We start from the raw sequence: 13,017 nt of genomic DNA, 5'->3' as shown, positions 1-13,017 counted from the left end.
TATCTTTAATAAATTATCTCAGGGATCGCTGATCAAACCCAAGGTCTGACCGAGGGGCACTCCTCTTCTATATAGGTGTGCAGTTCGATCCTACACAGGAATCGAAACCCCAACTCGAGAGATTTACACTAAAGGCCTCAACCAATGAGCCAGATATATATATATATATATATATATATATATCTATGTGTGTGTGTGTGTGTGATCAAATAATATGTTTAGGTGATTCTATTGAATTATACAGTGATTTAAACCTTCAAAACGCCTCCAATCATAAACCTCTTACTAAAACCATATTATTCACAGAAGAATAAAGTTTAGACATGTCAGCTCGGGGTGTAAGTCAAGCCAACTCGCTCGACTAGATAAGTTGCTTGTGAAATGAGCTCGATGAGCTAACAAGCCAAGCTCAAGCTAGCCTCGACTAAATTCGTTAGCTCGTAAGTCTGAATGTTTAAAAATATATTAATGCACAATATATTCAAAATATATTAAATTTGAAGATTTATCTCAAAAAAGTTAAGAAAATACTTAAAAATAATATTTTCTGTTTTCTATTAAGTGATTTTTCATGTTTTTTCTTATAATTATTTATTTTGTCATAACAATGACTTAAATTAAGATTATTCTCTCTTTTTATACTAAATATGTTGGTTGGTGAGCCAACTCAAAATCTATAGACATAAGCTCGAGCTCGTACTTAAACTCGATAAAATTAAATGAACTAAAACTCAAGTCAAGGAGAACTTAGAGTTTGACTCGGCTTACTCAACCCAACCTCTAAGGGTCATGCAATCAAATCATAGTTAATAGCGGGCCCTCATCCGCCCATGTTGAGTGGTCCAATAATTGGTCTGTTTTTTGTGGTCTAAATAGGAGCCCATCTTTAGCGCCCATCGCTCGCTTCCACCTCATTTCCGAGTACCGTCTGCTCTCCGTTCACCGCCACCAGCACGTTTTTATTTCGGACAAGCGAAGTGGATCCACTCACCGCTTCCCTCTCACCGCCAAGATTTTTATCCTCGAAAGCAGCCCAAAAAAATACTCAAGCCCCCCTCGGAAGGTGACTGTATCCGCACTATTCTCTCCCACTGTCTTCTTCATCCACTTTATATATATCTCTTCTTTTCCAGGACAGTCCTCCATATCCCAATCCGTATCAGAATTCAGAGCCCTCATGGCGGTACTCAGAGAGCGTAGGCTCCCTAAAGGAAACCTTACCCTCGATCTCCCCCACCAGGATTCAACCGCGGGCCCTGATTGCCGCCAACGCTTCACCCTTCCCTCCCCCCGCGGCGGAGGCAAAAGGGGGCGCCTGCCGTTCCCTCCGGCGGCGAGCAGCGGCTCTCCGATTTCGAAAAGATCAGAGTCCTCGGCCATGGAAATGGCGGAACCGTCTATCAAGTTCGCCACCGCCGAACGGGATCCCTATACGCTCTCAAGATGCTTACAGCCGACGACTCCCTCAGCCGCCGACAGGTCGCGCGCGAGGTTGAAATTCTCCGGAGCACCGATTCCCCTGCCGTACTTCATTGCCACGGAGTCATCCCCACTCCCTCCGGTGATACCGCCCTGCTTCTTGAGCTAATGGACGCCGGATCGCTCGAATCCCTCGCCCGCCGTGGAATCCCCTTCTCTGAATCGGCCATCGGGGGAATCGCACGCCAGGTTCTCCTCGGTCTTTCCTACCTCCATTCTCGTCAGATCGTCCACCGCGACATCAAGCCCGGGAACCTCCTCGTCAACACCGCCGGGGAGATCAAGATCGCCGACTTCGGTGTGAGCAAAATCATGCGCCGATCTCTGGACCCCTGCGTCTCATACGTGGGCACATGTGCGTATATGAGCCCGGAGAGATTCGATCCCGATTCATACGGCGGCAACTACGACGCCTATGCTGCCGATGTGTGGAGTCTAGGGCTCACTGTTCTTGAGCTCCATCTAGGTCACTTTCCACTTTTGCCGCCGGGACAGAGACCGGATTGGGCGACGCTTATGTGTGCGATTTGCTTCGGCGAGCCGCCGGACCTACCGGAGACAGCTTCCTGCGATTTTCGGGACTTTATTGGGCGGTGCCTGCAGAAGGAATCGAGCAAGCGGTGGTCGGTGACGGAGCTGCTTGCGCATCCCTTCATCGCTGGTCGGGACAAGAGTGAGTCGGATCGAGTATTTCGGGAGATGATTTCACTGGCGGTGGCGGCGGAGTCATGATTCGCCGCCGCCGAGTGTTGGCGGCTGAATTTGTGAATTTGTAGATATAGCTCTTCCGGCGAAACTTCGCGGGATTCGCTTGATTTTTTATTTTTATTTTTATTGATTTGGATATTTATTGTATTTAGATTTGTTTTCCCCCCGGAACAAGGTTAAAGGATTGAAATGAGAATATCGTTGTTTTTGGATCAATGAATCTTATTTTTGTGAATTTAGTGGTGAGTCTTGAGTTTAAGAAGGATGATTGTGATTGCCATATGGATTCTGGTTGGGATAATTTTATCCTAATTTTTGTGGATTAAAGTTGTATACTTTTTAATTTATGTTCCACATTTTGAGGAAAAAAAAATTTGTTGGTGCTTCTTTTATTGATGCACTTGAGCTTGAGTCCTCAAAGAGAGGTTAATGTAAGGTTTGGTAGTATTTTCTATGTTGATTAGTACACTTCTCGTTAAATAGTGTGTTAGGTTATGTACTATTTTTGAAGCCCCTTGCTATTTTCTTTGTTGGTTTGTTTGTTCTAGTGTTTTTTGGTGCGTTTGTGCTTTTGTTTTAATATGCATGAGAGTATATTAGAGCGATATTCTTTGGTGTGTTTGTGTTTTTGTTTTAATATGCATGAGAGTATATTAGAGCGATCTTCTGCAGATGGTCTTATAATAAAAATGGGGAACAACATGAAGAATATTATTAACTCTTTTCTGCATGTGTTGCTTAGCTCTCCCACTAAGGATGACCTAGACACGCTGCATGTTATTTAGTTTTCCGGCCAATATTGTCTTCGTGCAGGTCGATCTAATTTTATCTTTCCTAATATACTTTTTAGAGTCCTATGAAGATTCTATTAGAAATAAGGTACATGCATGAATTTCGATATATCATATAGACAATCACATGAGAGAGATAATAAGTTGTGCAGCTGTGTTATGTATCTTAATCAAAACTTTTTTGTGTCGTGCACTTTTCATTCTTGATTCGTAATTTTAAATTTTAATTAATTGATGTCTCATCATAAAAGGTATTTTAAATCTTATTTAGCACATATTATAAGATATTAAAAAATACTCAGAAGATATTGGCCGTGGGTGGGTCCCATTATGAATCATATGATACCAAAATTGGACAACTATGGTGGCCGTGGGTGGGTCCCATTATGAATCATATGATATCAAAATTGGACAACTATAGATCAAATCATTAAATCATTTTTGAAGATTTTAGATGGTTAATATAACTGTAAAATGCATCTCCATTTTATTTTTTTTTTATGGGAGCCCACATAGGGATAGGACAAGTTTTGCCCCCACCACTTGGCAAGGGCGTCCCACCAGAAGTGGCCACGTGCCCCACCACGTCTCACGTGTGTTCACATATTGGGATTTGGGACCACCGCTGCCCAATATCTTCTTCCATTGCAACCCACGAGGAAGCTCCTTAAGATGAAGCCAAAATGGTGGCGCAGCCCGACTTTTCCCCGCCGTTTATTTTGGCACGTGAATCTCATTCTAAGTCGTTGCAATGTCTTCTTCTTATAATTGGGACGTGGAGCCCATGTTCTGCTAGACTAAATATGTATAGTGTTCGGTTCGTTAAAAATTGAGCTTATTCGAAATTGATTCTTTTCTAAACTAATTTGTATTTGAATTTGTTAGGGAGCAATATATTTGTGTTGAGCTCGATTTATATATTTTTTGTTTATGCTATCCTCGTCATTGCTTATTTAAAATAATTATAAAAATATGTATAAAGTGTTGGATTTGAACATGTATTATGTCTGAACAATAAAAAATGTAAAATCATATGATCACGCGAGCTGTTGTAATTTAAACTTAAATATAAATACCAAAAACAAACTATTATATAACTAATATATATAATTTTTTTTTTTAAATTTAGAGCTAAAAGGAGCCGAGAAGATCAAACAAATGGATTGTTTGTGTTCAGCTTATTTATAATTCAAGCTTAAAAAATGTATTTATGTTAGATTCACTTATTTAGAACGATTCGAACACGAGCTACTTAACATGTTGAACACGAGTTGTTCACTAACAATAAATTTTTTTAATAGCCCTAACCACTGATGCATGAATGTGAGCCTTTGTAAAATTAAGACAGAGAATTAATTTTTTTTTTCAAAAAATTATTTTCTTACTTCTTATGCCAATTTCCAAAATAAAAAAAGGTTTTAATTAGATAATTCCATAAAAAAATAAAAAAAAAATAAGCTTTTCATATAAAATTGTAAATTTCAAGCAAAAAGGTTGTAAAAATATTTTAGAAAATGTTATCGAAATGTTTCAATATGTTAAATGTTTACATTATCAAATTTATGCTTCGGCACTGATGATGACCAAAATTTAACTAGATAAATCGACTTCATGCATGAATGTCACGGAGTCGTTTAGTTTTGTCATAAAATAATTCATAAGATTAAAAATTACATTAAAAATAATAAAATTGCATAAAATTAGACAACAGACACCATAAAATTTTAAAATCCTTATAAAATTACATATTATATATCATAAATGTGTTAAGCATGAATCTCCAGGAAATCCAACGGACTAAGGATGAGAGGAGAAAAAAAGAAATGCACATTAGTGAAATGCCGCGGGTCCCTTCAATGTAGAACCAGAGGACATCATTGACTAAAGACAAAGTTTTGTTTATCTAGACCAAAACTCGACCAAACACGAATCATCTGAATCAATGGCCGAGATTTATCTACCTGAGAAGAGACTCCGGCCTAACCTCGGCCTCAGTGTTGTTGGCCGCCTCACCAGAATTCACCGAGACTCTTCATAAGAAGATTAATGGTTCTACCTTGATGCCTTCCATGAGGTCCCCAAATGACCTTTTTCCCAAAAGGGAGAGATATCTGTAGATTTCCGTGATTCACTTTCTGCTCGACACTTTAGTCTTATCTTCGCAACATGAGTCCTCCATCTTGAGGGGAGGAATAAAAAACCAAGCCATAACAGTTGACCATGAGAGTCGAGCAGATCAAATCAACTCCAGACGATTAAAAGGTCATCAAAAGTCGACCGACAGATTCAAGTCGACAAAGCCGAATATCATATTATCAAAGGTAATCACTAAGCCTTTCTACAACCTCTACTCAGTATGGTTAGTGGATGGATCTTGCCAAACCATGATCCTTGACATCCAACAAGGCAGCAGTCGAGAGGCAAGTAGCCGATTAGTTGGCCTTCTTATATAAAATACATTAAATAGCTTGAAACTCCCCACATCAAAAGAGGGGTAAGTATGTAATTGTCACTTTGATGCCCCCATGTCTATAAATAGGAGATCATTTATACAGTAAATGGTAATAAAAACTTATTCTAAAGATTCACATCTTGCACTCTCTTCCTCTCTCTCTCTCTCTCCTATTCACACTTTATTCCATGAGTGTCTCCTTGGCAATTTAAATTCAACAAATATCTTTAAAAAGTTGATAGATTTACATACTTGCCATATAATGTCATTGTATTTATATATCTGACACTATATTTTAAATTATATATAGATATATATATATATATATATATATATAATTTTAATTATGTATTAAAAGCTATATTTTACGTTTTTATGTTAATAAAACTAACATTTTTATGCCCTAAAAAGTATTGGAATATTATAAATGTAAAAACTGAAATATAAATGATAAACATATAAACACTTAAAAATTACGGGGCTTGTTTGTAAATGCCCCCAAAAAGTTTTTAAAATTAAGAAAAAATGTTAAAAGCTTGATTAGCATAATGTCACGGACTTACTTACCTTAAGTCTTCTGTGTAGTTTTAGCGCTCTTCCTTGGCCTTAAATCATCATACTCGCACAATGTTTGGGCTTGTAAGCACAAAACGTTTTAGGAAAAAGATTAGGATGAAGTATTGGAGAAATAAACACTTCACTAACAAAAGAGTGATTATAACACTTAAATGCTTGGGAACCTTGGATGGTTCTTGCATAGATCCAAATGAGGAAGAGAGTCTTGTATCTACAGTCCTCCCCAAGCCTAGGGGAACTTTGTAAATTACATTAGAATATACTATCTTCTAGATAGTTCTACATTGTTTTTTTACATATAAATGCTTCTAAAACTTTTGATAATATTCTAAAGTTTTGGTACGACATCAATAAATTTTCATCATCTCGCACAAATCTTGAAACATGTCACGGATCCTGAGATGATATTTTGAACAATAAACATTCAAATCTTGATAAAAAGTCATCTAGAGCTCTGATTTCAACAAACTTATAGTCAAACCGACCGACTCGATGAGACGGACCTAATGATATTAAAACTAGTCAAATCCGAGTCAAATCAAGCTCAGATCAAGTCATTAAACCTCCCTCGAAAGATTTTCAGACACATTTGGAAGGTCAAATAGATGTCTACACTAGCAAGTTTATAATTGAATTCAGTGTCTCGACAAGACAAATCCAACGAGCCCAAAATCACTCAATTTCGATTTCATTAAAGTATTCAAATATCCATTAAAAACCGCATAATCAAAGGAAATTATCTGGACCGTCCGATCAAAATGTTTGATATTCCTGCATTAATTACACCCAGAACAATATAAATAGACCTCCACTCCTCACATGAGGGGAAGCTGAAGTCTAGAGAAAGAGCCTGAGCCCTTGAGAAGAAGCTGCAGCTCAGCATCACCACCGACGACCGCCGCAGATCTCCTTCGACCACTGTCGACCTCAGTCGTCAACCACCGACGACCGTCGCCGACCTCCGACAACCACCGCCGACCGTCGTTAACCTCCGCCAACCTTCATGGACCACCACTACCCGTCATCAATCACCACCAACCAGACTCCATCAGTTGACGTTGTAATCTGAAAATATAGTTACCCTTTCTCGTTTGTGGGACAAGGAATTTTTGTAATCATCAATCAATAGTGGATTTCCGCATCTGGCTCAGGCCATGTGGTTTTTCTCTTACGGTTTTTTCACGTAAAAACTTCTGGAGTCATCAGTTTTTGTTATTTCTTTGATCTGTGTGTATCTGTGGTTGTGTTGAACTTTCGTACAACGCTAAGACGATAGTCTGTTACTTTACCGCTGCGAATTTTCCAGCACGCAACAAGTTCCTTTAAGCTTGCTTCTTTCAACATATTTTTGAACTTATGTAGAACCTTCTAGAATTCCTTGGAACATTCTTCTTCTTTTTAGGTTTTTCTAGAATGTCGTGGAATCTTCTAAAGCCTCTTGTATTGCTTTCTTCAGTCTAGTCTTTTCTAAGTCTTATTTTCTCATTGTTTGCTTGTCAATTATTTTTGAAGATGATGGAGTGTGAATCCAAAAGTGTCTAGGTAACACACCCAAAGTATAGAGCATTCGACAAGGAGGGATGAGAGAGAAAGAGAGGGTGCGTAGTAAAGAATAGTAAAAGAGAGTGTCACATTTATTCAAAACATGAACCACTTATTTATAGCATTAGGTCGCATTTTTACAAAATTACATATCAATCCCCTAATTATTGACTATCCAAAGGGGTGTTTTTGGTAATTACAGAGATATTCGCATACAATGAGACCATGACTGATTCAGTCGTTAGGGAGTTCAGCTTTTGTTTGTTAAGCCTTGAGTTTGCCTACCTTTGATCTGAATAATTCTTATTGTTGATCGGCTTGAGGCCTAATCGCCGCCCTGTGAGAATCCCTCTATTCCGATCACTAGACCCAAATGTCTTCTTCGCCAATCTCTCCCCTAAATGGTCGTGAACTGCTACATTCGTTCGGTCGTATCTTCCTTCTAAGCCGTTCAACTACCTCAAAATTCATGCTAACATATTTTTGTATACATGTTCAAAATTTAAATGACAAATATATAAACATTTGAAAATGGCCTGATCATAAATGGCTTCTAGGTCAATTTGGATCAACAATTGAGCAGGTTTAAGCTAAAATTGGCTGGATTTGTCAGCTAATGAAGACTTAGAAAATATAATTATTTTAATATAAAAATACAGCTTATAATTATAATTTTATATAGGGCTTTGTACATTTGGGAGAGAATGTAAAAACAAAACATCCAAAACTCCCATCGTTCTCCTCCTGCTATCCAGTTGGTAAGGCAGTGAATGATCTCAGCAAACAAAACATCCAAACCTCCCATCCTCTGCGGCCGACCTCCCAAACTCTCATCTTTCTCCTCCCGTCGCGCCGCTAAGATGGCATCGACGAGATCACAACCAACAAAAGACGTCATAAACTCTCATCTTTATCCACCTATCGCACCGCTCCTACTTGAAACTATTGAGAAAGTGTACCCTCATTTTCTCCCAATTCCTCCCACCCACTTTTCTAATTTTGGAAGGACCAATTTTAGACAAAATAAATGAAAGAGGGATTTAAGGAGGAGAAAGTTGGGAGTTTCAAAGGCCTTTATAATTCACGAGAAAATATTAGGTCAGGAGTCCGCATGCATCCGGAGTCCTATGGCGAAGCGACACATGTAAAGTGGACCAATCACAGTGTATTATGATGGGTCCACTTTCCACGTGACACCTCCTTATTGAACTCCAGATGATCTGAAGTCCTGACCTAATATTTTATCGTAATTCACAGCCGACCCGTTGCTGCCTTCCTAGCTATTTCTAACTCCTTCAGTGCTATTTATACTAGAAAAGACTACAATTCACTGGGCCTGGACACGACGGCGTTAACGGAAGCCGGCTTTTGTTTGAATTTTGTAATATTAAAGTTTTTTATATGAGATATGTAAATAGCATTATTTTGTGTGCTACATATGTAACAATGCCTTAATTTCTTATTCATTCTCCTCAAAATTCTCATTTTTTAATGATTTTATTTTTACAAAACTTATTTTCTTTTATTTATTTATTATTCTCGATAGAATATAATCGAAGAGCTTTTCCAACCCTCTTTATGTTTGACTCATGACTTCAAAATCATTAATCAATCAAATTTAAATTTTGAGTTGGGCTATCTATGACTTTCCACATAATGGGCCAAATATCTTCAGAATTTTTTAGTGCGCTATCTATGACTGACCACAATCTCATTTTCCGCAAATAATATAATTTTATTTAAGTATTTAGTATGTTAATATCTTTTGAGAATGTTGGACTTCATATTATCCGTAGTTGCATTCAACCAGACAGAGATTTGTGTAGAGAAAATGAAAAAAAAAATGATGGATGGTTCTCTCCTAAAATCTCAGTTTCTCCAATGATTGTACTTTGGTAGGTCATAAGAGATGATATGTGGATTGTACTATACGAGATACGTCCACAGTGTCTTGCTAAAAAAAATATGACGTGAATATCGAGTTGCTCATCGATGATGATAGAGCATATGTCAGTCCCTTAATAGTGATCTTTATTTCAACTATTTTTCAATTGACAGTACTTGACGGGAAAGAACTTAACAAACAATTTCAACAATCATATCAGCTCCTGAGAAAGTGACGGTCGAAACTTCAATTAGATACACGAATCCTTCAAGTTATGAATTATGCCTTATGGCCAGCTCTAAATCATATTATTCTCTTAAGATGTTCATCAGCTTCTAAAAAATCAATTTATTCCACCAGAGACACAGCATAGCCAACTATCTATCGAAATATTATCATCTAATGTAGTGCTATAGTCACTATTAAGTAGCATTAAAAAAAAAATCGTCAAGAGTTATCCAAGCCGTCCAAACTCCTCCAATCATGGAATCCATCCCAAACCCTATAGAAATCCGGACATTAGCAATCAGATATAGCCAATCAAACCACAATTTCTAAGCGGGCCCCATGCACATCCTCCCTAAAACTCAAGAAAGTCAAATGAACGGTCACTTTCTAGGTCTTCATAACTTGTCCGCCCCAAAAGACTCGTGCGCTCATTTCCTCCTCCTTTCCGGTACCGTCCGGTTCCCGTTCACCTCCTCCGCCACATTTCCATTCCCGACAAGTGGATTCACTAACCCCTTGTATTCTCACCTGTCGATTTTTGCTACAAAGCTGCATTTGCGAATTGCGGGGAACTCTCTACTAGCTCACAAGGAAGGTGATCGTACCACCACGGTCTCTCCTACTCTTTTCACTATATATATAAGCTCCACTCTGTTCTTCCGCAATCTCCGAAATCAGAACCGAAATGGCTGTAATCCGAGAGCGAAGGTTCCCTAAGGCAAATCTCACCCTCGATCTCCCCCGCCAGGATTCAACCTCCGGCTCCGATTGCCGACAGTGCTTCAGCCTCCCCCCATTTCCCTTTCCACAGCCGGCTGCATTTCCGACTGCCGCCGTTCACTCCGGCGGCGATCACCGCCTCTCCGATTTCGAAAAGATCAAAGTACTCGGCCACGGTAATGGCGGAACCGTCTACCAAGTTCGTCACCGCCGCACCGGATCAGTGTACGCTCTCAAGGCGCTCACAGCCGATGACTCCCTCCGGCAACAACAGATCGCGTGCGAGGTTCAAATACTCCGCAGCACCGATTCACTTTTCGTAATCCACTGCCACGGCGTCGTCTCCGCTCCCTCCGGCGACACTTCAGTCCTCCTCGAGTTCATGAATGCCGGATCGCTTGAATCCCTCCTAGCCTCCCGCGGCATTCCCTTCCCTGAATCGGCTATTTCTGGAATCGCCCGACAGGTCCTCCGCGGTCTTTCGTACCTCCATTCTCACGAAATCGTTCACCGCGACATCAAGCCCGGCAACCTTCTCGTCAACACCGCCCGAAATCGTTCACCGCGACATCAAGCCCGGCAACCTTCTCGTCAACACCGCCGGCGAGATTAAGATCGCCGACTTCGGTGTGAGCAAAATCATGAGGCGGTCGCTCGACCCCTGTTTCTCCTACGTCGGCACCTGCGCTTATATGAGTCCGGAAAGGTTCGATCCCGATTCATAATTCATACGGCGGCAACCACGGCGCCTACGCGGCCGATGTGTGGAGTCTAGGGTTAACTCTGCTCGAGCTCCATCTAGGTCATTTTCCTCTGTTGCCGCCCGGCCAGCGACCGGATTGGGCAACACTGATGTGTGCGATTTGCTTCGGCGAACCGCCGGAGCTGCCGGAGTTTGCTTCCAGCAATTTCAGAGACTTCATCGGTCGATGCTTGCAGAAGGATTCGAGCAAGCGGTGGTCCGTTGCTCAGCTTCTTGTGCATCCCTTCATCGATGGGCTGGACGAGGGAGAGTTTAATCGGACCTTTCGGGAGATCATTTCGCCGGCAACTGTGGCGGTGGAGTCATGAGTCGCCGCCGGCGAAGAGAGACGGCTGGATTGTGAATTTGTACATAATCGGCTTCTCGCTCAATATTTTTTCCCAAAAGTTTTGAGCATTCTCTCAATTGGGAAATTTTCTTTTTTTTTTTTGTTTTTGGATAATGGGACGGCCATTCCATGGATGAGATGCAAGGTCATGTGAGGGCCCATTGTTGGCCATCCGGACATATAGTGTCCGAACGGAATATTTTCTCGTGCAACTGATAATATCATTCGCATTACGTTGCTTGCTCGCACATCCATATGATGGGCAGTTGAGCATCTGATCATCTCAATTATTTTGAATTTAAACTCAAATATTTTTTTATGACAAAATTATTCAAACCTTACATAGGTAGTTATAATAATTGTTATGATTCATCTTATTAATTTAATCAAGAGAAATTTCACATAATTATCACATAATAAGTTCATTGAAATATATGTCACTTTTATTAAATATACTTTAAAAGTTTTTTAAATTGAATTTTCAATAATTTTATAGGCAATAAAATGGTGGTTCCATTCAATAGTGCCAATGAGACCCAAATCACCCATTTTGTGCACATTTAATCTCTAATTAAGAGATTTACATCAACATTACATGATTTTTTTGTGCATATATAACCCCTAAATTTAAAATTTATTAATAAAATAGTCTATAATCATAGTTAAATTTAAATATATGCATGAAAAAGTACGTTTTATTTAAAAGATTAATACTGTAGACTAATAAATAAATTATACTAGTCGTTACGTATGCTAACAGACCTTACAAGCCTAAACAACACATTTATTTTTCTAAAGCATGACTACCTTGTTCCAACTTCCGGGTTGACCTACATGTTGTTCTTCCAAAGCAATAGTTCTCATGTTCTAGGTGTCAGTTTGACTTGTTGAATTGACCTACCAAATTCATCTGTCAAAGTATCGATTGTTGGGTTGACTTGTTGAGCTGACATATTAAATTAATCTACTTACGTACCAGTTGCTTGGTATCGATGAAGAGAATATATGTCTATGTGCATTTATGAGAAGCTTGATACTTACATTATCGTCATCTTTCATTGACACTCCATGCACATGCCTCGTATTGTATTAAAATCATTACATGTTTTGTCAAACTTTACAACGAACAAGAAACATCTCGAGCCATATATATAGACATGTTTGACTACCCAAGAGAAGACCCGAAGAAAAGCACAGTTGGGTGTTAGAAACCTTCTTCCAAATCTTCATAAATCTTTCCTAAATTCTACGAGCCCACATGCAACATGGGATCCAACATCCTAAATTGAGTAGATAAATGTTTATTGATATAATGTTAAAGATTTAAATATTATATTAATAAATATTTAAAATTCAGAGAGAAGTTTCTTAGAATTGTCGGGTATGTATGTAAATCTATGTATTACAATTTTTGAAGATTCTCACCCATCTCCATATGTAACTCATAAAAGGCTCAATTGCACCCACCTCCCTCTTTTATAAAACTTATCCCAACTTTATGACACATATCCTCCACTTAATATGCCAAAATCGAAGTTTAATAAT

The 13,017-nt window shown here is 39.1% G+C and overlaps 2 protein-coding genes across 2 annotated transcripts; both read left to right on the top strand.

Moving 5' to 3' along the window:
* Nucleotides 1-1,132: 1,132 nt before the first annotated feature.
* LOC110019781 (mitogen-activated protein kinase kinase 9-like) lies at nt 1,133-2,385 on the top strand. The gene is given in 3 exon segments (XM_020717608.1): nt 1,133-1,267; nt 1,270-2,157; nt 2,160-2,385. Coding segments are annotated over 3 exon segments (1,074 nt in total). The 5' UTR covers nt 1,133-1,177; the 3' UTR covers nt 2,256-2,385.
* Nucleotides 2,386-10,075: 7,690 nt separating this feature from the next.
* On the top strand, nt 10,076-11,515 carry LOC110019796 (mitogen-activated protein kinase kinase 9-like). Its single transcript, XM_020717627.1, is given in 3 exon segments — nt 10,076-10,898; nt 10,951-11,103; nt 11,105-11,515. Coding segments are annotated over 3 exon segments (1,053 nt in total). The 5' UTR covers nt 10,076-10,346; the 3' UTR covers nt 11,453-11,515.
* Nucleotides 11,516-13,017: the final 1,502 nt, after the last annotated feature.

Source organism: Phalaenopsis equestris, unplaced genomic scaffold (assembly GCF_001263595.1).
Source record: "Phalaenopsis equestris unplaced genomic scaffold, ASM126359v1 Scaffold000078, whole genome shotgun sequence".
Taxonomy (NCBI): Eukaryota; Viridiplantae; Streptophyta; class Magnoliopsida; order Asparagales; family Orchidaceae; genus Phalaenopsis; species Phalaenopsis equestris.
Note: the sequence above shows the minus strand (reverse complement) of the source record. Positions and strands in the feature narration are given on the sequence as shown.